The sequence below is a fragment of the Populus euphratica genome, unplaced genomic scaffold (genome assembly GCF_000495115.2).
Source record: "Populus euphratica unplaced genomic scaffold, PopEup_1.0 scaffold265.1, whole genome shotgun sequence".
NCBI classification, from domain to species: domain Eukaryota; kingdom Viridiplantae; phylum Streptophyta; class Magnoliopsida; order Malpighiales; family Salicaceae; genus Populus; species Populus euphratica.
This window is the reverse complement of record NW_011500148.1, coordinates 164,935-189,590: the sequence shown is the minus strand read 5'-3', so window position 1 is coordinate 189,590 and position 24,656 is coordinate 164,935. Positions and strand designations below refer to the sequence as shown.

Below are 24,656 nucleotides of genomic sequence, written 5' to 3'. Positions count from 1 at the left end.
GGGATATTGTGTTTGATAATTTTTCAAATTCGCATGTACTTAAACTCAATGCGTAGCTGAACTCAAGGATGTTGAATCTAATAATTTTTTAGACCTACATGTACTTAGGTTCGGTGCATAACTAAGCCTAGAGGTATTAAGTCTTCACTTTGTGTTTGCTTTTTTTTAAAACATGGATTTTAGACAAAAATAATATATAGAAAACATGTTGATCCATCACTTAAGTTACCAAATGATAAAGTGGTACTTCGTACTACTAGTCATTTATAAAATTTATGTTCCCTTTGGATTCCTTACATGTGCACAAACTCCTCTATATGTTTCATGGATTATGTACATTTACTTGAACTGGCTACTATATATATATTATACAGAATCTAAAATGGATAAAACATAGGTAGTTTTTTTTTTGTTGTTGTTTTTTTAAATAATATTTTTCTATTACTTCTAGGTTTTTAACTTTTTGTGTAACCCAACAAATTATCAAAAAATTATTTTAATTTAAAAATTTAAATTATTAAGTAAGGTTTTAAAATATAATTTATATAATTTTTTAACATATTTTTTTAAATAAAATTTTTTGCACTTGAAACTTTTATATATTCATATTATTTTATATTTAATTTTTATTAAATAAAATTAAAATGGTAACATTCAAACTCATCCACGAACACTTAGTCAATAAAGCTAGTGAGTTGCTTAATAACGGAGCATTCACCTATTGGAAGAAAGGAATGTATTTCAGATAAGGTAGAAGAGGTGGGGCTACTGGTCACAGGGCGTTTTTCACATGGCAGTTGGAAATTGGAACCATATTTCTTTAACTTCAACCATGCCCTTATCTAATCGAAGGAATTTATGCTACTTTTTTCTATTTTTTGTGTTTGTGAAGAAATGAAGTCGACAAGAAATTGGATGCTCGCGATATATTTACCTCTTGGAATATATAAGAGGACGGAAATGAGAACGCCTTGCATCACTTCTTGCCATCTGTGTTAAAAACTGCATGTTGAGCACTTTGAAGCAATGGAGGACAAAAACCAAGAGCTCATTCAATTTACAGAAGAACTTCATAACTTGGCAGATACTTCTCTGCAGAATGTTCTCTGGGACAAACGTTCAATCTACAAAATACCCGCCTCTGTTACGGCCCTCAACAACCCAGCCTACATGCCTCAGACAGTCTCCTTTGGTCCGTACCATCATGGTGAAGATCATCTGAAGCCAATGGAGGAGCACAAGCAACGAGCGCTCAGATATTATTTAAATAGATCTGGAAGACGTCTACAAGAGGTCGTTGAATCTTTAAATGAAGAAATCCAGTTTTTAAAAGACTCATATGACATGCTTGGTGAGCCATGGAAAGATGACAAGAAAAAATTTCTGCGACTGATGATTCTTGACGGTTGTTTCATGATGGAAATTATACGCCTTGCTTCACATTCATTGGATGGCTATGCTGCCAATGATCCCATTTTTAGCAGCCACGGGAGGCTCTACATTGCACCATATATCCGGCGTGATATGTTGTTGCTTGAAAATCAACTGCCAATGCTTGTTCTTTACAAGCTGTTTGCTCTTGAAAGTAACGGAGCACAGGTACATCCATCTTTTATTTGATATTGTATTGGTGGTCCCTTTTACGATTTGTCAGTATGAAAACTTCTACTTTCGCACAGGACGAAGAGTTTGTCAACCAGCTCGTGCTCAATTTCTGCTACCCCAACGCACCCGTCTCAAAGCTGGATAAAAGCTTGCATGTATTGGATTTGTACAGGAAGAGCCTGATTCTGGAAGATCCCGCCAGGAAAATGCGTCTCCCCAGGGTTAAGTGGGGACTTCTTAATGTTTTCAATGATATTTTCCGATCAGCGACAGGGATTAATGATGTTGGAATCCAGTTCAAGAAAGGTAAAACCAAGAGCCTGAGAGGCATCTCATTCCATGGAGGGGTACTTGAGCTTCCTGTCATCGTGGTGGATGGTGCCACTGAGGCAACCTTTCTGAATTTGATTGCCTTTGAGCGCCTCCACGTTGGTGCAGGCAATGAGGTAACATCTTATGTCTCCTTCATGGACAACATCATTCGTAATAAGAGGGACTTTGCCCTCCTCCGCTCTAGAGGAATCATCCAGAATGCTATTGGAAGTCACATGGCAGTTCCTCAACTGTTCAACTCTCTCTCCAGGGACATTGCGTTGGTCCCAAACAGCAGCCTTGAAGGTGTGCACATGCAGGTCAATGCCTTCTGCAACATGCCCTGGAATGAGTGCCGTGCCAATCTCATTCACACTTATTTCAGACATCCATGGGCCATTTTGTGTGTTATCGCTGCACTCTTCCTCTTAGCCCTCACTGGTGCTCAAACTGTATATTCTATAAAACCTTACTACAAATCAAATCACTCGACATCACCCTCTCCTCCAATGGGTTTCGCCGCACCCCCTCCCCTTCCAACCCCAACTCCGCCTCCTCTCACTCCTCCCATGCATCCCCCAAAACCATCACACCGGCACCACAGATGTAGATGTGTTAAGAAGTAATTTGTAATTTTCAGTGTCTTGAGTAATTATTTTTTTAAGAGTCAAGGGTCTTTTTGTGTTTTCTCTAGATCTTGGAAGTATTGAGTTCCTTGTTTTTCTCAGTCTAAGAATCATCCATCAATGTTTTAAATAGATTCCTTCTCAAAAAAGTAATAGAAGTCTGATTGGTATAATTTAGCTGCAGCTCTACTAAGTTATCTTTAACACAAATTCCTTATCTGAAACAGTGATAGTCCAGTTTGCAGAACAGCAATTATGTTTTCTTGGCATACATGAGAATAACATGAGCCATAATAATGCATTCATCTTCAGTTAATAATTATAATATATATAAAAACTAAGCAATTACGTTGTTTTAGTATTAAATGAGTACTGTGCACTCTCCTGTGGACTAGGATAGTCATTTTTTTTTTAATTCTCAATTTGTTCCTTGAATTATTATTCTTTTTTGTATAATTGAACTCTTTTCAGGTGAAATTAGTGCCTGATTCTTATTTTTTTTTAAAAGAAAGTGTTAGAATTAAAAAACATAGGATCAAAGTGAAAAGAATGAAAAGAAAATATGTGGCAACCTCAAATTTCATTTGACAAGTTTATTTTTTGGGTTTTAATTTGGGTTTATTTTTTAAAAAAAATTGAATAGAAAATTATTTTTTCAGTTTTAATTTGGGTTTCAAAACTAGTTATTTAAAAAGTATATTTTTATCATAAATCCATTGGAAATAAATAAAACATTATATAAAATGAACATTAACTTTTTCAATGTGGAAGACATGATATATATTTGACTTCAAGAAACGAACCTGCAGGAATGAACAATTTTTCAGTATATTTTTCCTTTTTTTTTTTATTAACATCTCATGAATGCTAGAATTGCACAGACAGAATATTATCCTAAGTATGTTATATTGATCGTTAACATAAATCTTCCTAGTCACAAGCTTCTCTTTGCTTTTTTTAGTTTTTAATTTAATTTGTAGTTATTGGGCCATATTAAAAGTCTCTCCAACACTCCAAGAGGCCATGGATTAATATTAATAAATTTTATTTAATGAGAAAAAATTCACTTAGGTGTTTGTTTTTCTTCTAATTACATGAGGATGCAATTGGAAAATTTTTGAGTTTAAAATAATTTTGGTTTTTTGATTATTTTTTTTTTTTAATTATAAGATGCCATGAATAAATTTATAAAGGTAGTTTGGATTAAAAATATGTTAAAAATATTTTTTAATTAAAAAAATAAAAGCTTGTTTTTCTAGCAATCTCTAGTTGTTGAGTTTAGCAAACAACAGATAATGTCAATTTGATGAGAGAAAGAATTTTTAGTTCAGATTAATTTAAGTTTTTAATTTTATTTTTTTTATTGTATGAGGTGATGAATAGATTTATAAAAATATTTTAGATAAAAAATAAATTAAAAAATTATTTTTTTTATATTGCTTTGAATGAAATGGTGTGGAAAATGAGATTGTGGAAGGCCATTACAAACAACGATGCTGGAGTTACAACGTCACCGTAGACAACAAGTCTCTTGCTTTTTTCAAGTCATGGTCTGGAGGTAGCATCCAACACGTGCATGCACTCAAGTTTGGTTATAACCAGCCTCCTCGACCCATCTTTCTTCTTTGTTTTTGTTTTCTTTTCTTTTTCCATTATTTACTATTTTACCATTTTCTTTATATCATTTTTTTCAAATAATAAATGGTTTTTTGTGTGTGTGTTTCTCATAAAACCTCATAATTAGAAAATGATGATTATTTTAATAACTTTTACATTTCTTATTTAATAAAAAATAGTGTAAAAATATATTTTTTGTTAAAAATGTTTATTCTCCATCCAATCTTGTAAGAACTTAATGATTAATATTCAAGTGTTTTAACAATAGTAGATTTTTTTGATAATTGATAATTAATAATCTAAGATGATATCATATGTATTAAAAAAATGACTCAAAATAGATTAACACATTCAATAGAAAAAAAAAAGTGTCTAAATAATAAGGATTTATAGTTTTTGTTTTCTTTTGTTTTTTCGTTGGTTTTCAAAAATAATTAATGGTTATTTTAAAAAATTGATCATGATTCTTTGATAAGTTTAAAAAATATTAATGTTTAAAATTACTTACAATAATGTAAATAATAATAACAAAATTAAATTAACTATATTAAGGGGTTACTTGGGATTGAGTTCCAAACGGCATTTTCAAATAATTTGAATTAAAAAAAAATAATTATTTTAAGTTTTAAAATTATTTTGATACATTATTGTCATTAAAAATAAAAAAATATTATTTTAATATATTTCAAATTAAAAAAAAAAAACTTTAAAAGACCATCAGTATAAAACTCTCGAATAACTCTAAAGTGATAATAATTACATAGATTGCTTGAGCATTCTTTTGTTATAGAATCTCTCTCTTTTTTAATTAAATCATATTCCACTGCTTAGAGCTGTCAGTGTCTACAAGCCAAGCTACATCAGAAATGAGAAGTTGCACTGAGAATCAATTTTCTTGTCCGCGAAGCAATGAAGACTGAATAAACTATACGTGAAACTGGCTGCTAGGCCCCCTGTGTTTCTCTCTGTCACCATTTCCTTCTTGATTAAATTTCTTGTACGGGTTTAAAGATATATATTCTCTCTCGGAAGGGCGACAGTATTGATTCCATACATGTTCTCATGAATCAACTTTTGCGATTTACAAGAAAGAATGTTCATGCCATCTCTTTTCGAGTGAAGGTAGCAGAGATGGAACCTTGTATAGTAGCCTTTACAAGGGTTTTTCTGTGGGAATCCTAGCTCTTTAGATTTCAGACCGCCATTAACTACAGAAAGCAATTTCTCTATGCTCTTTAAATCTTAAATTTAAGCCTGCTGCTTAAAATTCATTTTCAATTAATGTTGATTTATTTTAATTTCATTAACTTAAAATTAGGATATTAAACAGATTTTACAAACTTGCGGCAACGTGAGTGTCTTAATTACAACAGCACTTACTGAGAATCAATATTTCCTTGTCTGGGAAGCAATGAAGCCAGGTAAACTAAGCTTGGATGCTTGAAAGAATAGTCTTGCAATTCCTTCTTTTAATAGATATGGCGTGATAAATCAAGCATGTAATTTTGCATTCCTTCTTTTAATCACTTTGAGCAAACTGTTTAGCTACTTGAAGGATAAGTGGAGGAGATGCAATTGCTGATTGATGTTACAGAGGAACTTCAGAATAAGGCAGATACTTCGATGCAGAATATCCTATGGAACAAAAGATCAATCTACAAGGTACCTGCATCTGTCACAGCCCTGAACAGAGCAGCCTACAGGCCCCAAACAGTGTCCTTTGGGCCTTACCATTCCTACGACGATCAGCTAAAGCCAATGGAGGACCACAAACACCGAGCTCTTTATTATTTTCTAAGGAGATCAGGAAAATCTCTAGAGCTATTTCTCCTCTCTTTAAATGAAGTGGTGCAGGATTTAAAGGATTCGTACGATCAGCTTGATAAATCATGGAATGATTGTACGGGCAAATTTCTGCAACTGATGGTTCTTGATGGATGTTTCATGCTGGAAATTATGCGCCTTGCTATTCAACCATCGAATGACTATGCTGCTGATGATCCAGTTTTTAGCATTCATGGGAGTGTCTATGTGGCGCCATTTATCAGGCGTGACATGTTGATTGTTGAAAATCAGTTACCAATGCTTGTTCTATACAAGCTGGTTGCCACTGAAAGCGATGGGGAGAAGGTATATATCCTATTAATTGAATTACAAAATCGCCGCATCTCTTGTTTATATTGTTCACCATAAATTTTTTACTTTTACGCAGAATGAAGAGTTCGTCAACAAGCTCGTACTCACCTTTTGTCACCCCAACGCGAGTATCTCAACGTGGGGTAAATGCTTGCATGCATTGGATTTATACAGGAAGAGCCTGCTTCGGGAAGACCCCAACAGGAAAAGGCGTCACCACAGAGGATGGGGTGGACTGCATAAAGATGTCGATGGTGTTGTCCGATCTGCAACAGAGATCAATGAAACTGGAATCCAGTTCAAGAAAAGTAAAACTAGAAGCCTGAAAGAAATTTCCTTCCACCATGGGGTCCTTGAGCTCCCTGTCATCGTGGTGGATGATGTAACTGAGACGCTATTTTTGAATTTGATGGCCTTTGAGCGCTTCCATGTCGGTGCAGGAAACGAGGTCACATCTTATGTCTTCTTCATGGACAACATCATCGACAATGAGAGGGATGTTGCTCTCCTGCACTCAAGAGGGATCATCCAGAACGCTATTGGAAGTGACAAAGCTGTTGCTAAACTGTTCAACTGTCTTTCCAAGGACATTGCATTGGACCCGGACTGCAGCCTAGAATTGGTGAACAAGCAGGTCAGTGCCTACTGCAAGGAGCCTTGGAATGCCTGGCGCGCCAATCTTATCCAAACGTATTTAAGAAATCCATGGGCCATTCTATCTCTTGTTGCTGCACTCATCCTTTTTGCGCTCACAATTGCGCAGACGGTATACAGTCTAATAGAATTCTATGAAGAAGGATCTCCATCACCCTCTCCTCCTATGGTTTCGTCACCACTCCCTATTCCTCCTCCCACTTTTCCTCCTACGCTCTACCTAAATTTGCATGGCCGTTGATTGCCATTGTGTTCAATCGGTTTCCCAGTTTCTAGCACTTTGGGATCAACCTACTCTCCTGTTGCTCCTGGTATCCCGGAAACGTATGCTCCGTCTACTGCGTTTTGGCAGCGTGCTTTTTTCATCTTTATATAATCTGAAATTTTGTTGTAATTTCATGCCAAGCTCCGAGGAACCTTTAATTGGGGCGATAATTGAGCCCCTGCTTAGTTTCACTAATGAAACAGTGCTTGTCATTTTTGCAAGAGGATTGACCTCGTGTCAACTATTTATAATGTGCACTGTGATGGGCTAGAATCTGATGATTCTCTGCTATTGTTCTAAGAGATGCATTCCTGTTTCCCGCTCAAGAAAGGCTTTTGCTGCTCTACCAGTGATTTCCATTTTGGATATTGGTATATTTTCCAAGAATGGAATTTGGACTCAAAATCTCACCCTTCTCAATAGAGTAACTACAGTTGTTGGAAAAATGAAATATTCAGTGCCATATTCCTTTGAGTTTTCAACAACAATTGTTCTAACTGCTAATCACAGTGCTATCGGTACAAATGTTAGCTTCTATATATCTATGCAATAAGAGCTGCCTCATTTGCACCAGACGAATAGCTTCTTAATTTTCAACCTAGAAGATTTAGCTTAGCAGTGGCAGGGGGCATTAGCCACTACTTTTCCTCTCGGCTACTCTATGAATCATAGAAAGTTCAAAATTCTTTTGAAAAGGCTAGCTTGTGTGTAAAGTGATAACCGGAGAATCCTCCTATACTTCTTGAGCTTTTATTTCCTTCTGTTACCAAATGATAGAGTGGTGCTTGGTACTACTAGTGATTTATAAGAATTTGTGTTCCCTTCGAATTCCTTACATGTGCACAAGCTTCTCTACATTTTTCATGGATTATGAACAGCTGCTTGAACTGACTAGTGACTATCAAATACTTATTGCGGGGAATCTAAAATGGATAAAACGTAATCTATTTAGTTAAGTTTTGTTTTATTCGGTTTTTTTTTTCTCTGAATCATTTCTCTCTATTGCTTCTAGGTTCTTAACATTTTGTTTAACCCAATAGATATATGCCAGCCCCTCGAAGGAGGGAAAGTATCAATAACGACTAGTGAGTTGCTTAATACTGCAGCATTCACCTATTGGAAGAAAGGAATGTTTTTTAGTTAAGGTGGAAGAGGTGGGGCTACTGGTCACAAAGGGTTTTTCACTTGGCAGTTGGAAATTGGAACCGTATCTCTTTAGCTTCAACGATGCCCTCATTATCTAATCGAAGGAATTTATGCTACTTTTTTTATGTGTGTTTGTGAAGAAATGAAGTAGACAAGAAATTGGATGCCTGCGATATATTTACCTCTTGGAATATATAAGAGGACGGAAATGAGAACGCCTTGCTTCACTTCTTGTCATCTGTGCTAAAAACTGCATGTTGAGCAATTTGAAGCAATGGACGACGAAAAGCGGCTGCTCATTGAAGTTACAGAAGAACTTCAGAGCTTGGCAGATACTTCTCTGCAGAATGTTCTCTGGGACAAACGTTCAATCTACAAAATACCTGCCTCTGTTACGGCCCTCAACAACACAGCCTACATGCCTCAGACAGTCTCCTTTGGTCCGTACCATCATGGTGAAGATCATCTGAAGCCAATGGAGGAGCACAAGCAACGAGCGCTCACATATTATTTAAACAGAGGTGGACGACGTCTACAAGCGGTCGTTGAATCTTTAAATGATGAAATCCAGGTTTTAAAGAACTCATATGATATGCTTGGTGAGTCATGGAAAGACGACAAGAACAAATTTCTGCAACTGATGATTCTTGACGGTTGTTTCATGATGGAAATTATACGCCTTGCTTCACATTCATTGGATGGCTATGCTGCCAATGATCCCATTTTTAGCAGCCACGGGAGGCTCTACATTGCACCATATATCCGGCGTGATATGTTGTTGCTTGAAAATCAACTGCCAATGCTTGTTCTTTACAAGCTGTTTGCTCTTGAAAGTAACGGAGCACAGGTACATCCATCTTTTATTTGATATTGTATTGGTGGTCCCTTTTACGATTTGTCAGTATGAAAACTTCTACTTTCGCACAGGACGAAGAGTTTGTCAACCAGCTCGTGCTCAATTTCTGCTACCCCAACGCACCCGTCTCAAAGCTGGATAAAAGCTTGCATGTATTGGATTTGTACAGGAAGAGCCTGATTCTGGAAGATCCCGCCAGGAAAATGCGTCTCCCCAGGGTAACGGGGGGACTTCTTAATGATGTCAATGATATTTTCCGATCAGCGACAGAGATTAATGATGCCGGAATCCAGTTTAAGAAAGGTAAAACCAAGAGCCTGAGAGGCATCTCATTCCATATAGGGGTACTTGAGCTTCCTGTCATTGTGGTGGATGTTGCCACCGAGGCAACCTTTCTGAATTTGATTGCCTTTGAGCGCCTCCACGTTGGTGCAGGCAATGAGGTAACATCTTATGTCTTCTTCATGAACAGCATCATTGATAATGAGAGGGACGTTGCCCTCCTACACTCAAGAGGAATCATCCAGAATGCTATTGGAAGTGACACGGCAGTTGTTGAACTGTTCAACTCTCTCTCCAAGGACATTGCGATGGACCCAGACAGCAGCCTCAGACTTGTAAACATGCAGGTCAATGCCTTCTGCCAGATGCCCTGGAATGAGTGGCGTGCCAATCTCATTCACACCTATTTCAGAAATCCTTGGGCTCTTTTGTCTGTTATTGCTGCTTTCATCCTCTTTGCCCTCACTGGTGCTCACACTGTATATTCTATAATACCTTACTACAATTCTAATTACTCGACATTACCCTTTTCTCCTACGGGTTTAGCCGCACCCCCTCCCCTTCCACCTCCTCATCCTCCTCGCACTCCTCCACGCTGGAAGTCCAAAAAACCATGAATTCCACTATCTGCAATGTCAACGTATTTCTTTCCCTTTAACAGCCTTGGATTGCGACGTTACTTCCCCCAATTATCTGAAATGGTTCTTTTATTTTTATTTTTTAGTTTCATCGCAACATATATGAATAAACGGATGGATTTATAACTTTCTTTATCCTGTATCTCATTTACTTCAACAACAAATGAGAATGGCTCCTCTTGAGAATTTGTTTCCTTTTCTGTAACAGGGATAGGCCAATTTGCCGAACAGCAATTATGTTTTCTTGGCATCCATGAGAATTACATCAGCAATAATAATGCATATATCTTCAGCTAATAATATTGAGTGTCTCGTAAATATGAAAACGAATTTATGATCTCAAAGCTCCCATTATACAAGGCTGCGTATCAGAATTGTCACATGACAAAAAAAAAACACCTGAATGAATCACTAAAAAAGCTCCTAAAATACGAGGGGGGAGATGGAGGAACATGTTTCTGCTTCGAATCGTAGAAAGACCTTGTGCTGACATTCTCTATTATTTTTTTACAACAACTGGAGATGAACAATGTAGCAAGTTCTCCAGGAGAATGCACTGGAAAGTAAACTAGTGTGGTCAAGATGTAAACCATCTAGTCCATTATCCTTTCATCTTCCAATTCCAACAAACCTAAGCTGCCAGAGATAGAAGTTTGTCAGCTTGCAATATTGAAAATGAAGAAACCAATCACATAAACAGAGAATTTCCAAACACAAAAGGGGAGTAATTACAATGTTGTTTCCAGGCTGCTTCCAATAAAATCCCTGCAAGACCACCGGCAAGACATTGCTGGTTGCAAGGATAAAAATCAACAAAGCATGCATTCCCATCCACTCTAGTACCAACATCGGCCACCTGAATCCACACACATCAACCTGCAGGGAAAGCCCGTTCAATCATCACTTATTATCCTACAACAAACTTGGCTGGTTCCATTGTAGAAATAGAGAGGAAAAGAAACAAAATGAATGAGACATGAATTGATGATCTAGCCAAATAGAAAATATACACGTTCTAGTTATCAAGAAAATAATTATGATAAAATATCCTACCAGTAAGTAGATTCCAGTAAATACAATGCCGGCAGCGCCAGCAGTGACACACATGTAACTGAATGTGTAAAGAGCCTTGTTAACATGCATTCCTAGGGGTAGGAAAATGAAACCATAAATCAGTACTAGCAGTAATGCTACCTCTGAAATTCAAATATAAGTTACTTGCAAATAAACTTCTTACCAAGCAAATCCAAGACCAGACCCAAGACTAGAAAACAAGTGGATGGAACCATCCAGTGAAGGGTTCTATCCTTGTGTTCCTGAAAGTGGCAGGGGAAAAAATTAGTTGAACAAAGGAAACTGATGTAATTAAAAGATTAAAATCTTTGATCAGGTAGAATATGTCACCTTGAAATGGACAATGATGTGCCCGTAGTGCAAACCAACCAGGCAGGTGACGATGGCCATTACTGAACTACAAGGACAAAGTACAAAGATCACACAGGGATCCCGTAAAATTAAGCACACATTGAGTCATCCCCGTAGGCTTAAACTGTCAATATACTGATTCCTGATGCATCACATAAAAGATGATCTCTACGGAAGGCACAAGGAAACAAAAACAAACCTCAGGAGTCCTTCAGGATCAAAAGGGGCCTGACACCATGAAGGAGCATCTGGAGGTGGCGGGCCATAACCAGGGGAATTGATACTACATGGCTGTGCTAGGAAATTCACTATTATTAATATCTGCATTAATAATAAATGAATAGTAAAAACAGAAAAAACAAGGAAGCATTCTTAGAAGCATCAAAATGAAACAAACACTGACATTCGGTGGAGAAATTACCTTAGTTCGTGCATAAATAGGCTTTCTATACAGGTGTTGAATTCCCAAGATTGTACGGTCAATCATTCCATCAGCGTTACACGCAGGTCCTGTGTCGCCCCTTACCCCACATTTCACCTTCGAACGAAAATAAATCATCAGTCACTGAGCTGTCAATTTTTTATAAATTTCCTACTTTAGCATTACTGAAGATTGCAAGGAAATAAGAAGCTCACTGGAAATATCTTAGGGGTGGAAGAAGAGGCAGCAACTGGAATCTGATACTCCCAGTCAGGAACATGCAAGCCATATAACAAGGAAAGATATATAGTAACAAGCATCAAAACTGCAGCCCTGACAGAGAGTTGCCCAACAAGTTAAGAAGTTTCTCTGACAGCAACAAAAGGAAAAGCATCCACGCAAACATAAATTTATTTCTGGGACAAATGAATAAATAGAGGCCAAGGGCTATCAACTAAAAGGTTCTTAAAAGACGTGCAAGATACTTCACTCATAATAATGAACAAACTTTCCATATAATTTGATGTTTCCATGACAGATTTAAGGTAGAAACTGTAGTCTCCTGGTAAAATAAATGTGGGTTATATTAAAATGCCAGCTTAAGCGATGTTTCTAGTAAATGCAGCAGTGTAAAATTAGTGATTCTTAACACCTCCCCGCACCCCCCGAGTCTCTCTTCAAATGTGGCATATTTCTTCTCAAAGAAGTTTCATTTTTTAGAAAAAAGAATTAAACCACAGACTGAGTTCTAAAACAACAGAGCTACATAGGTATGATCTCACAATATTTCTCTCGTTCATTGAATAAATTCATCTAGCTTGTAGAGCAAAACTCAATTTCACAATTACCAGGTTTATAGCAGGGGGAAGGCTTCAAATTGGCTCAATTTATAAATCAACAAGCACAGTGACATGGCAGGTTTATTGTAGGTTGCTGCAGCATGAATTGAAGTGACAAAGCAGATGGTTGTGTAATGCGACACTGAGAAAAGTACTCACCATTGAAACTGATATTTCCTCAGCATGGATAATCCGGAAGTAACATGATTACCACCTTTTAGCCAAATCTCACACATTGCCCCTACTAAATATCCTATTGCTATTCTCTGGGGGAAAAAACAAGGGATTAGGTAGAGCCAATCCAATTTGACAAAAAACAATTCCCTGCAAAGACTAAACTCTTTAACGCATGTAGATGATATAAGAAATGATCAGGAAAGTAAAAAAGAATACCTGCAAGATACCCATCCATCTTATCTGTGTCATATCAACCCCATAAGTTAGATCATTCAGACCATGTAAAAAGCCACCTGGAAAGGAGAGATAATAAATGTTTAAGAACCACGTACAGGAGTGTTTTCCAGAATAACCTCCCAGAAGATTCTGTTTCCATGGGATAAATTGAAAAAATATGGCAGCATTTCTTTCTTCTCGCTTTTTTTACCCCTTTTCACACAATTCTCTTCCCTTTTGAAAACAATACTTGCTTAAAATATGGCAGAACTTAGCAAAAGAGTTTCGATTATAATACATAATCTAAAAGTTGAAGTTCTTGAAGATGACCTTGAAGAAAAAGACCTATGATTAGAAGTTTGAGTGTCCGGAGTATTGCTTTTCTAGTTGCAACAGCTTTGCATGACAATTTCTGTAGGAAACAAAATATGCAGTTAGGGATGAGAGCATCGGTAGTGGTAGAAATCAGTGTTGTCAAAGGCAAGAGACACTAAAAGGCGCCAAGCTTGTAAAATACCATAGGCACTCGCCCAAATGAACCAAGATGACATGCTATATATGAAAAAAAAAATATATATATATATATATATATATGTATAAATCTAAAATATATATCTTCCCAGTTAAGATTAGATCATTAACAAATCAAAAGAAAATATAAAATACCATAACATAGTCATATAAAATTATATTTTTCACCCTTAAAACAAAATGCAATAATTTAAAGAAGAAACAGCATTGTCAAAGGAAAAAGGCGCTAGAAAGTGCTAAGCATACAAAATGCACGAGGTGCTCGCCTAGGCAATGCTTTATTGAAATTTCTAGCCTGAGGTTAATAAAAGCACAATAGCCTCGCCTCTATAGCGCTTAAGTGAGCGCCTTTTGACAACACTAGTGGAAATGTTGGATGAAGTAGCATCTGAAAGGGAACCATTAGATATCTACGAGTAACATGATTTCACATTACGTTTAGGCTACCCATAAATAAAATTAAAATAACAGCTCTCGTTATTGTTATCATGGCATGAGTGGTATGTTGCAAGTGCTTGAATGCTAACATAAAACAATAAATTCCCCAATCGCGGATACCTTGTATGTGAGTCCAAGTGAAACACCGACAATGAATAGGAAAAATGGCATGACAACATCTGCAAGTGTTAAACCATTCCATGGTGAATGATTAATTGCAGGCAGAACTCCACCAGCATCATCCACAAATATCATTAGCTGCATTGATCATGAGTGAGAAAGCATAAAATTATGATCCTTCAATTCCATTAGAGGAGAAACTGTTGTAAGCCATTGTTTACCTAGTCATTTTATGCTAAAATGGAACAGAAATCATCAATTTTCTACAACAAAACTAACTCCGATCTTCATTACTTGGTTAAAACCCAAGTGCAACCCACTTGAAGTCCACTTCGGGGGGATTTAATATCTACCTACATCATTGAAGCTTTCTTTTTTTTCTATTTTTTTTTGAAGTGATACATTGAAGCTCCTTTACAATAAATCCTGGACATCAATGGTTGTTCTATAACTTTCGTTAACACTTTGCTACGGTCCTTAAAGCATGTCATCACTGTTATTTTTTACATTAGACCAGGACATCCATTTAGACTCCTTTTTATTCTGATTTGTTAATAGTATCTAGAGAATGAAGAAAGAGGAAAAATTGTTGCTTAATTGAGTGGAGCGGTATCCGTTCTGGCTGATGGGTCGTTTCTACTGCCAATAGGCTTACTTTAGGATTCAAGAAGGGTTCGAGCTGAATCATACAGCATACAGCAGGGGCAAGCTGTCCTCCATTGGCAAGACTTGACTGTTGAGACAGAACTCTATAATGGGTCTAAGACAATAATTATCTACCTATGAGTGGCATAAGCAAGGCAAAACCTTGCAGATGACATAGACACCGGTAGCTGTAGCAGGCGTGCATGCACAATAAAGCACCTGCATGCCTGTGACATTTACCTACCCCTTCGGAGTAAAATTAGTATAGATCTAAATGCACTGAAACTTGACTGTTTATCGCTCAGTAAAAATAAATGATGGATATTTGGATTCTGTATATTTATTTATTGGGTGTACAGTTACACACGAATACCATTTTTCCATCTATCAATCAATCTTGGCCAGAAAAATAAATCTCCATTATCACTCACTCACTGTAAATAATTACTGTTAGCATATAGGTACTAAATACAACGCCTGTCTGTATTTATAGATATGTCCTGGCGTTGTGTTTTCAACTGTTTTAAGGTACGTTTTAAAAGTAATTTTATTTTAAAAATATTAAATTAATATTTTTTATAATTTTAATATGTTAATGTTAAAAATAAGAAAAATCTAAAAAAAAATATATTAATGTATTTCAAAATAAAATATATTTTTAGTACTACAATATCAAACACTCATCATTGTGTTTTGTATTCAGTTTAAATTTTATTAGTAAATAAATTAAATTCATATATTTATAAAAAATATATACAATATAATTTATTTTGTTTTTTATATTACCTGTTCTTGATTTTATTTTTTCAAAAGTTAAAAAAGATGAATAAATGATTACTTTGAAAAACTAGTTTTAGTATTAGTTTTTTTTTAATATAATAAATCAAAGGGCTGACCACATTTATTTTTGTATTGTTTATAGAGACTGAGTGTTTATTACACTCAAAATCAGACTGATGAGATTTTCTAAATTTAATTTAATTTAAAAAATTACACACATGATTTCTATTTGGATATCAAAGATGGAATTAAATGCAGGCAAGTAAAAAGAAGTTATATTTGACAAGGAATAATTTCGGGCAAATCACTGGCGAAAAAAATCATCTGAATCGTCCAACATGATTTCTAAATCTGTATTTAAGACATCTCGATATCTTTCCTGGTTTTTCTTTTTGCGGGGAGGGTGAAATATATTAGGCAGAGGTGGTCCTTTTCTTTAGGTTCAGAAGCAAGGACAACAGGTCATCTATGGCGAAATAGGAGTCAAGAGAATGGTCCAATTGACTCGACAGAAACAGACCGCAAGGTGTATTAATGTCTGATGCATGAGCAACATGGAATGGGTTTTCCGATAAGAGAAGCTTAACATCAAAGCAAAAACAAATAGAGTTGTAAGAAATTATCAAGAATGAAAATGGAGAAGGTGACTGGAAACATTACCGCAACAGTGAGACCACGAAAAACATCAAGAGAAACAAGACGTTGTTGTTTCTGTCGTTGTAAATCATGTTGCTGCCTTGAATGAGTAGGGAGGATGAAAGATTTGTTTTCATCCACAACTTCATCATCATCCATATGACCACCTTCATCGTTACTTTTCTGGGACTTGTCTCTATTTCCACTGCCTTCCTCTTGCCCTTTAATAGGCTTGCACATTGCCATTGCTATTTGCTCTCGGCCGGCTAGATATGAGAAAAAACAGAGTATTTTCTCTCTTTAACAGACTACTGGGTTACAGCTGAAGCTTTCCCTCCTCCTCCTCCTCCTCCTCCTCCTCCTCTTGATGAACAGCAGGAAGCTCTTCTTGTCAAAATCGCTATCATGTGGGGAAGGAGAAAGGCTTTTCCTGCAGTGTATACCGACGTGCCCACATCCTCTCTCTCTCTCTTTATTTTTCCTTTTGGGACTGTGCGTTATGCACATAATAGGCAGACGATAAAGTTATTGCACCGTAGTGGCCTCTACTACCTGTGCTTTTTTATTCTATTTTTAAAATTGAGAGTTCTTTTAATAATGTGGTGTTTTGTCATGTTTCTTGAGATTTTTAAATTATTGAATTAAAATTGAATTAGGAAAATTTAACACATGATAATAATAATAATAATAATAATAATAATAATAACAACATCTTGTTATTTTATTTATCTTATCTATTCTCGCTTACTGAGTTCAAAGACCAGAAGACTGAAGAGGATGGATAAATTCATTATAAGATTCTTATTTCTTATAAAATTTAAACTCTGATGAAAAAACAGGAAGAAACACCTTAACCTTCGGATTTCCCATATTTTATTTTGTTTTTCTTTAGTTTCCCACCATTGCCTCGGTGATTGTCGTCCACGTCAGACTTTTAGAAAAGCTGTCCAGTCATCATGCATAAAATTAAAAAATAATTGTGAGTTAACTATCTAAGTGGTAGTCAAGTGGTAAGAACTTGAGATTAAAAGGTTTGTTCTTTCTGTAGTTTCAGGTTCGAGTCCTTAGTTGCTTATATGATGGTCACTGGAGGCTTACATGGTCGTTAACTTCAGGGCTCGTGGGATTAGCTGTGGTACGTACAAGCTGGCCAGAACACCCATGTTAATCTAAAAAAAATAATTATGAGTTTTTTTTTTTTTTTTGCGGGGGGAACTTGATTATTGGGATTTTCCTCGACAAATTCTTCCTGGGTTTTTTTTTTTGGATAGTAATATCTTCCGTTCAGATTTTTATTCTGTTCTTTCCCTTTCTCTCGCTGCTATGATATGATATGAGAAACTGTCTTCTGTTTCAAAAAGGCTGTGGTAGTTTAGCTGGTGATTATAATTTTATTTTTTAAAAAATGAATGAGTTGCAGTATTTTTCATAGTTGTAGTTTTTAATTGCATATCAAAATAGTTTTATAAAAAAATTATTTAAAATAATTTAAACTCTTTATATCTATCTTTTTTTATATTTATTTTCAAATTTTTACCATAATTTAAAATTTTAAATTATTAAATAAGATTTGAAACTTTCTACTATATTTTTTAAATAAAAATTATTTAAACTTTAAAATTTACATGTTCATGTTATACCATGCCTAATTTTTATTAATTATAAAAAAATAAGATTTAAATTTATATTTATTTGATTGATAAAATTTTAATATTATATTAAAAAATTATCTCATTTAAAAAACTTAAATTGTAAATGAAATCTCAATAATAATTTTATATTATCTTCTAATAAATTATAACATAAATATAAAATTTATAATAAGACAACTATAATGTAAAACACAAAGTAAATATGCAGTTACCCTCAAAGTCTTTAGAATTTTTTTATCAAAAATTCATTATATTCATTTTTTAGTATATAAGTGTTTTCTTTTATAAAAAAAGAAAACCTTTAAAAATTAACAGGTTATACACTAGTTGCAATCTAATCATAAAAAAATATTTGTGTTATTATATTATTTTTTTGTAGAAAGTTTATTGAAGATAATTTTTAAAAAAAATATATATATGATGGGAAAGGCAAATTGTGTTTGATTTTGATTTTTTGAATTATGTTAATTTTTTTTATTTTTAATGATTTTGAGGTGTTTTGAGATTATGAGTTATTTATGTAGGTCTTTATGATTATTTTTTTGTGCGAGAATTAAGTTAAAAATGAATTGTGAAAAAAAAAAAAAACTACCTCCAGGTTTCCCAGCCACCACAGGTCCGCAACGATGGTTGAATTCTAGATAAACAGCCTCGCAGGTGACTTGCCCGCCAGTTTAAAAGCATAAAATGAGCGTACGACGCTTCATCTGCTTATTAAGAAAAAACTGCAGGCCTAGGTTTTTTTATTTCCATCATGTGGGCCTCACACATAAGTGCATGTCCTTTTTTTTATTTTGATCATTTAAAAAATAATTAGCACCATTAATATATTTTTTATTTGCATTGATTTTTTTAATTTCAATTGATACCCTCTCTTTTATTTTTAATTTTTTTAGTTTATCTTTTTAAAATAATGGTTATTTTTTAAAATTATTTTGTATTTTTACAAAGTTTCAAAAAAAAATTTAATTTATCTTTATTTTTTTCCACATATTCGATATAAATAAAACTTGTTGATGTGTTTATGGTTTCAGGATTTGAATTCAGAAAACTAAGAAACAGAATAATATCTTTAACTAGCAGGTCAGCCCCTTAAAATTAAATTAATAATGACAAATATTAAGAAATCATGATAAAAAAAACCCTTAAAAATTTCACATAAACCATTAGAATAATGGGATCCATAATGATCTCCCTTTAAGATCATGATTCGATAATCCACATCTATTCTTAAATTATTATTTTCTTAATTTCAAGTGTTTTTAGTTGATAATAACACAAAAACAACTAACAATTCTTTGTTTCAACATAAGATTAAAAGCACAGTCAAGAAGACCCTATATTAGAGTAAAAAAAAAAAAAGGGGGGGGGGGAGGAGGGGGGGGGGGGGGGGGAAGAAACATAATACCAACTCGTACATATGTCTTAAACAACTCCTAAATTCTAAGATCATAGCATTATTATTCTTTCCCGGATAGATTATATAAATGTTATCATGGCTTCTGCATCCGTGGGAGTGGGGCGGTGCCACCTAACCCGCAAGCTGTGGGCGCTGCGGCTATAACATATTCCTATAAAGAATTCGAAAATTAGAGGTTGTAATTTGATGATCTTCTTTTTCACCACCCTATATAGGCCGTAGAAACTGCTGGCAGTGGCAGTGGCACATGGAATATTGTGGGTCGCTTAAAGGAGCATGTCATGAAATGAAATCCTTGCTTTTGCTTCGCATGAAAGTGATCGAAGGTTCCTCCCCGTTTCCCATGTGTTCCAACTTATAACGGACAAAATTGAGAGGCAACCCAACCCAAAAGTTCACAAAACATTCGGGCAGAAGCTATTCACAAAATTGTTTTTATATTTTAAAAGTTTTTTTAAAAAATATTTTCTTATTTTAAATTATTTTTTTTATATTTTCAAATATTTTGATGTATTATGTTAAAAAAATTATTTTAAAATAATAAATATTACTTTTCAAAATAAAAAATACTTTAAAAATAACTAAAATAACTATCTTACTTTAATATCAAAATCCATTATTGTGATTCACTCAAAGTTGCACTTGCCACTGGTTATAATCCATTATTTAATAAAGAACTGGCCTAGCTATCAAGACCTATTTTTGTAAAATTTCTCCAATTAAAAAAATATTTTTTATATGATATCATAAATTTCAATAATTAATAAAATCTTATTTTTTAAAGAAAAAATATATTAAAGTTGACGTTTTATGAAAATTTAAATTATTTTACTTAAAATTAATTTTTAAAATTTTTTATTTATTTTAATATGTTGATATCAAAAATAATTTTTTTAAAATAAAAATATTATTTTAATATCTCCTCAATAAAAAAAACACTTTAAAAAACAATTCCTAAAACACTTTTAAAATATTTTTTTCTAACAAAAGTCCATTAACAAAGAACAAAATTCTTAGTTTACCCTTCAAAATCATTTTACAAGTATCATCATCCCTAAATTCTTCGAGCAAGATAAAGGAAATTTAAGGATAAGATGTGACTTGATAACTCCATACAGCCACATTCAAACATCTTCGATATCAAATATAATCCACAAGAGCTGCCTGCCACCTAATGGGATTTGGACACCTAAACTAGAAGGCATAAGAAAATGTCTACAGTTTATCTCCTTTATTCTTAACCGACATCATCTTGTCCCATGATGTTTTACACAGCCTTTATCTAATAAAAGAAAAAAAAAATCGGAAAACATTATTGTAAAACTAGAAGACATTGATGATGGTGTCACGTTGTACCAGGAAAAGATTAGTAGTTGAATCGGTGTCCATTTGTCGAAATGTATAAAATCAAAATTACCTAACAAACTAAAACAAGTGGATTCGATGAAGCACCTCACTTCTTTTGTTTTTACACTTTTTTAAAATTCGTCCTTTGATTTTTTTCTCTTTTTGATTCTGTGCTTCTTTGTTTTTTATAAATTGGTCCCTGGACTTTTTTCTTTCTTTTTAATTTGATTCTTTTTTGGCCTAATTGTATGAGATAAAATTTCAATTTCATTAAAAATCAACTAATAAACTAAAAGAGTAGGTTTTCCTTTCCTACGCTACTGTTTCTTTTTTCTTTTTCTTTTTAATCCTATCTTCTTCTTCTTTTTTAAAAATATCTTTTTAATCCTATCTTCTTTTTCTTCTTCTTTTTTAAAAAATATCTTTTTAATCCTATCTTCTTCTTCTTTTTAAATAATATCTTTTATTTTTTATTTTTTATTGAATGCTTTTTGCCTCTTTTTTTTCTTTTAATGGTATCCTTTAATATTTTGTTGATTTTAAGTTAGTCATCATCATTTTTTTCAGTTTGTATTTTATAAAACTATTATAATCTCAAACAAACATATTGATATTTAATTAGTACTCAATTTTACAAGTATTTATTTTTGTTATTGTGCCATTAAACATAAAATAAATTTTAAACTCATTAAAGTCTGTGATCATGGTTGTAGGTTTTGTAAGTTAAATCACGAATCTCGTATTAATCTAATATGTTATTATCTCAATAAAAAAAAATTATCATTTTAAAAAAATTTCAAAGTCAAACCAATTTTTCAAAGTCAAATCATATTTTTACCGGTAATTAACATCACTTCTAGATACATTAAGTCACCTAAGTCATACAAAAATCAGTCTTATACATATTAGATTGGACTGTCATGACATATGAAGCCTTAGAGTTTATACACTTGTGGTTAAGGACATTTCAATTATTTAAAAATACAGCTAGTCTTCTTAATCAATAAATACACTCCTTAAATTAGGTGATTAAAAAAAAATAAAAAAGAGGTAATCATGAGAATGGAGGTATAGTTGATCATCAATAGCCTCTTAAAATCAATCAAGATTTCTTGGGTTCAATTCTTAACAAATATTAAAGTATTGAAAATGTTTATATATAATGACTAAAGCTAGTTTCTAAACTCATAATTGGACTCATCTCTTATCCTGGCAAGTATTAGAACTGGCTTCTTCTCACAGTGGAACATAACTTAGATAAGCGGATGGATATCCATGACGCCTGGAGCAAACTTCGAGATATTTTGGGCCCTTCACAATTAATTATTGGGCTGGAAAAATTGTGACCTCCTAAACAAATAGAGTGGGAAGTGTTTGATGATCAAGTTAATAAGCATGTAAAAGAAATGCAGCTTGAAAAGCTGTGTTATTTACTGCAGAGACAGTAAATGAGTATTACTTAGATAAGTGGATGTATAATACTTGCATTTTCCATCTTTAAATTTCTGTCATCTTTGACATCATTTATCAATTCTGAATTCTAAATTCAGCACCTAGTACCAGGATAGTGCCACCAATCCAAAACAATAAACTGCAGTGCTGCAGCAAAAGAAAATCAATGTTTTCAACAAGATCTTTTGTCCAAGAATGAGAAACAAAGCATGGACTTGAAGTTACAGCCATTTTTTTTCTAAAAAGAAGAAAGATTAATGAAGAGTGAATAAGAAGATACTTTGAGATCAAAGGGATAACACGATTTTCTTCCTTTTGCCCAAGTTGACAAGTAAGATAAAATACAATAGGCACAGAGACTTGCACAATCACAAATCAAAACCCTGCTCGGTTGTGCATACAACGTAAGTCATCCTTAGGTAAAATGCTATGTACATGGACTTGCACCATTACATATTCATTAGCAAGAAAAAGATGCTCCTATTCAGTACGCATACAACGAAAACAAAGAGTGTTTTCTAAATGAAAACCACTGCTTCTATCAGCAGTTTAGTAACGGGGAGCTTTCAAGCATGAAACCTCTTATATCCAATTATCCATAATTCAAATTGGTAGACTAAAACGAGTCTTTCTTTCATAAATGTTGTCAAGGAGATTTTTCTGATTCAGCACAGTGCAATGAGATTAGGCTACTGAAAATACATATGGCTGATGCACATCCTAGCTTACAAAATGCTAGACTAATCGAAAATGCTCTAGAATCTACCATAAAATAAAATAGAACCTCTTCAAACCATTTAGCATACAGTAGAATTCATTTTCAATACTTAAGCCACATATTCCTTGTAATTGAAATGCTAGAAAACTAAAAACCAACGCTAAAAGAAAACCCTTCTAATTAAATTTATTGACAAAACTTTTCTAATGGTAGGAACACTACTTACACGGCCTGCGTAGTAATTGGCAAGCAGCAAGATAGAGAGTTCAAGAGGTTAATGATTCAAGTAAAGTCAGGCTCGCACCCCCGCCAGCATCAACAAACCTCATCATTCTTGATATCACCACAGGCATTGCATTCCAATAAATTTGATGGCTTAGCATCAGAAGGAGGAAAAGGAGCTAGTGTACCCCAGCAATTATTTCGATTACACATGTATCTCAAAAAGAAATAGGCATGAGGAAAGTCAGTGCTATTATCATTGTCGATTTCGTCACCATCAGATTCGGCCTCCATTGGCTCATCAACATCCTCCTCCATCACCTCATTATCATCACCATCACCCTCGTCATCAGACCAAGTAGCTTCGACCTTACAACGATCACAGTCACAGGTAAATCCATAGTCCTCAAGCAATCTTTTCCGTCTAGTGGAGTAATTACTGTTTACAGGAAAATAACTCAAACAAATCTCCCTTCCTTGCGGAACATCATGAATCATTCTAACAACAATATCAGTGTTCCCACTATTATTCGTATCAACATAATCAAACCTACAAGCATTTGGAAGGCAATCGTGATTAAAAAGAGATGCCATAGGATAAATACCGTAAGCCCTCACCGATCTTTGCCCACCATTCTCTTCATTAAGATTCAAAGGCTCCATCAATCCGAAAGCATTAAATCTGTCTTTCGCAACCAAAGCCGCAATAAGTTCCAAGCTAAAAGAGAACCCCTCAATTGGAGGAGGAGGACACACAGATGAGATTACAGAATGCAGAGACTGGACAATAGCTGGATCTTCATCTTCGGCACGGCCCTGCAGCGACAGCAAAATTTGAAAATCCGAAGGTGAAACGAATGCAAGATTGTAAGCAGCAACGAGGAACTGAGCTTGGATTTGTCGTTCCACGGAATGATGCTGTAGAAAATCTTGGCGGTCGCGGAGGCGGCTAAGAGATTGGCAGACCCAAGGAGTGTGAGAAGATGCCAGAGCAGCGGAAAGGCAGGTGGGGCTACAGAAACGCTGGTGAGAGCAGGTGGGACAAGATACTGATGCTGATTGTATAGTTTTGAAGCATTTGTCACAGTAAAGGAAGGTTGAGTGTTGCTGTTTGGTTGAAGGGAGTGCGGAGTAGAGGAGGATTGGAGAATCCATGAGGACGATTTGGCCACCTCTTAAGGGCTGAGTGGATACAAGCCCTCTTCCTCTTCCTTGAATCTCCTCAACTCTCACTAGGGTTTCTGTGTTTACACCAACAGACATCTTCACTATCTTTTCTGCAGAGCGGCTTAGGCTCCTCTATTCTTGCTTTCCAAAATCGACTTTGAGCCTTTCAGCTGCTAAATTGGTGCTTTTAACTTAGGTTTTAGATTTTATATAGTAAATAAAAAATACTATTTTTTTTTCTTTTTTTTTTTGTTAAAAAAAAGGCCAAGACAAAAAATATTGCCGAAGGGTCTCTGATTATCCAGAAAACCCA

General features: G+C 34.5%; 5 protein-coding genes across 6 annotated transcripts; 3 read left to right on the top strand and 2 right to left on the bottom strand.

Annotated features, from left to right (window-relative positions):
• The first annotated feature begins 759 nt into the window (after positions 1 to 759).
• LOC105110842 (UPF0481 protein At3g47200-like) lies at positions 760 to 2,683 on the top strand. Its single transcript, XM_011006017.1, has 2 exons — positions 760 to 1,599; positions 1,680 to 2,683. Exons 1-2 carry the CDS (start codon positions 1,027 to 1,029, stop codon positions 2,541 to 2,543), a joined length of 1,437 nt encoding a protein of 478 aa, XP_011004319.1. The 5' UTR covers positions 760 to 1,026; the 3' UTR covers positions 2,544 to 2,683.
• Positions 2,684 to 5,551: 2,868 nt separating this feature from the next.
• On the top strand, positions 5,552 to 7,191 carry LOC105110862 (UPF0481 protein At3g47200-like). The gene is made up of 2 exons (XM_011006042.1): positions 5,552 to 6,290; positions 6,373 to 7,191. Exons 1-2 carry the CDS (start codon positions 5,730 to 5,732, stop codon positions 7,189 to 7,191), a joined length of 1,380 nt encoding a protein of 459 aa, XP_011004344.1. The 5' UTR covers positions 5,552 to 5,729.
• A 1,254-nt stretch (positions 7,192 to 8,445) lies between these two features.
• On the top strand, positions 8,446 to 10,333 carry LOC105110843 (UPF0481 protein At3g47200-like). Its single transcript, XM_011006019.1, has 2 exons — positions 8,446 to 9,208; positions 9,289 to 10,333. The coding sequence occupies exons 1-2, from the start codon at positions 8,636 to 8,638 to the stop codon at positions 10,114 to 10,116; spliced, it is 1,401 nt and encodes a 466-aa protein (XP_011004321.1). The 5' UTR covers positions 8,446 to 8,635; the 3' UTR covers positions 10,117 to 10,333.
• A 92-nt stretch (positions 10,334 to 10,425) lies between these two features.
• On the bottom strand, positions 10,426 to 16,883 carry LOC105110844 (heparan-alpha-glucosaminide N-acetyltransferase-like). Its single transcript, XM_011006020.1, has 13 exons — positions 16,390 to 16,883; positions 14,305 to 14,442; positions 13,546 to 13,627; positions 13,216 to 13,292; positions 12,982 to 13,088; positions 12,199 to 12,316; positions 11,984 to 12,100; positions 11,762 to 11,853; positions 11,542 to 11,608; positions 11,375 to 11,453; positions 11,191 to 11,282; positions 10,870 to 11,013; positions 10,426 to 10,773 (listed from the first exon to the last, which is right to left on the bottom strand). Exons 1-13 carry the CDS (start codon positions 16,609 to 16,611, stop codon positions 10,747 to 10,749), a joined length of 1,362 nt encoding a protein of 453 aa, XP_011004322.1. The 5' UTR covers positions 16,612 to 16,883; the 3' UTR covers positions 10,426 to 10,746.
• Positions 16,884 to 22,253: 5,370 nt separating this feature from the next.
• Positions 22,254 to 24,562, bottom strand: ASHR2 (ASH1-related protein 2). Of its 2 annotated transcripts, XR_839541.1 has the most exons (2): positions 23,181 to 24,562; positions 22,254 to 22,383 (listed from the first exon to the last, which is right to left on the bottom strand). XR_839541.1 is itself a non-coding variant. In XM_011006021.1 (1 exon), exon 1 carries the CDS (start codon positions 24,437 to 24,439, stop codon positions 23,270 to 23,272), a length of 1,170 nt encoding a protein of 389 aa, XP_011004323.1. In that variant the 5' UTR covers positions 24,440 to 24,562; the 3' UTR covers positions 22,921 to 23,269. The 2 variants fall into 2 exon arrangements, 1 of the variants encoding a protein (XP_011004323.1); XM_011006021.1 differs by lacking the exon at positions 22,254 to 22,383 and having other exon boundaries at positions 22,921 to 24,562.
• Between the last annotated feature and the right edge of the window lie 94 nt (positions 24,563 to 24,656).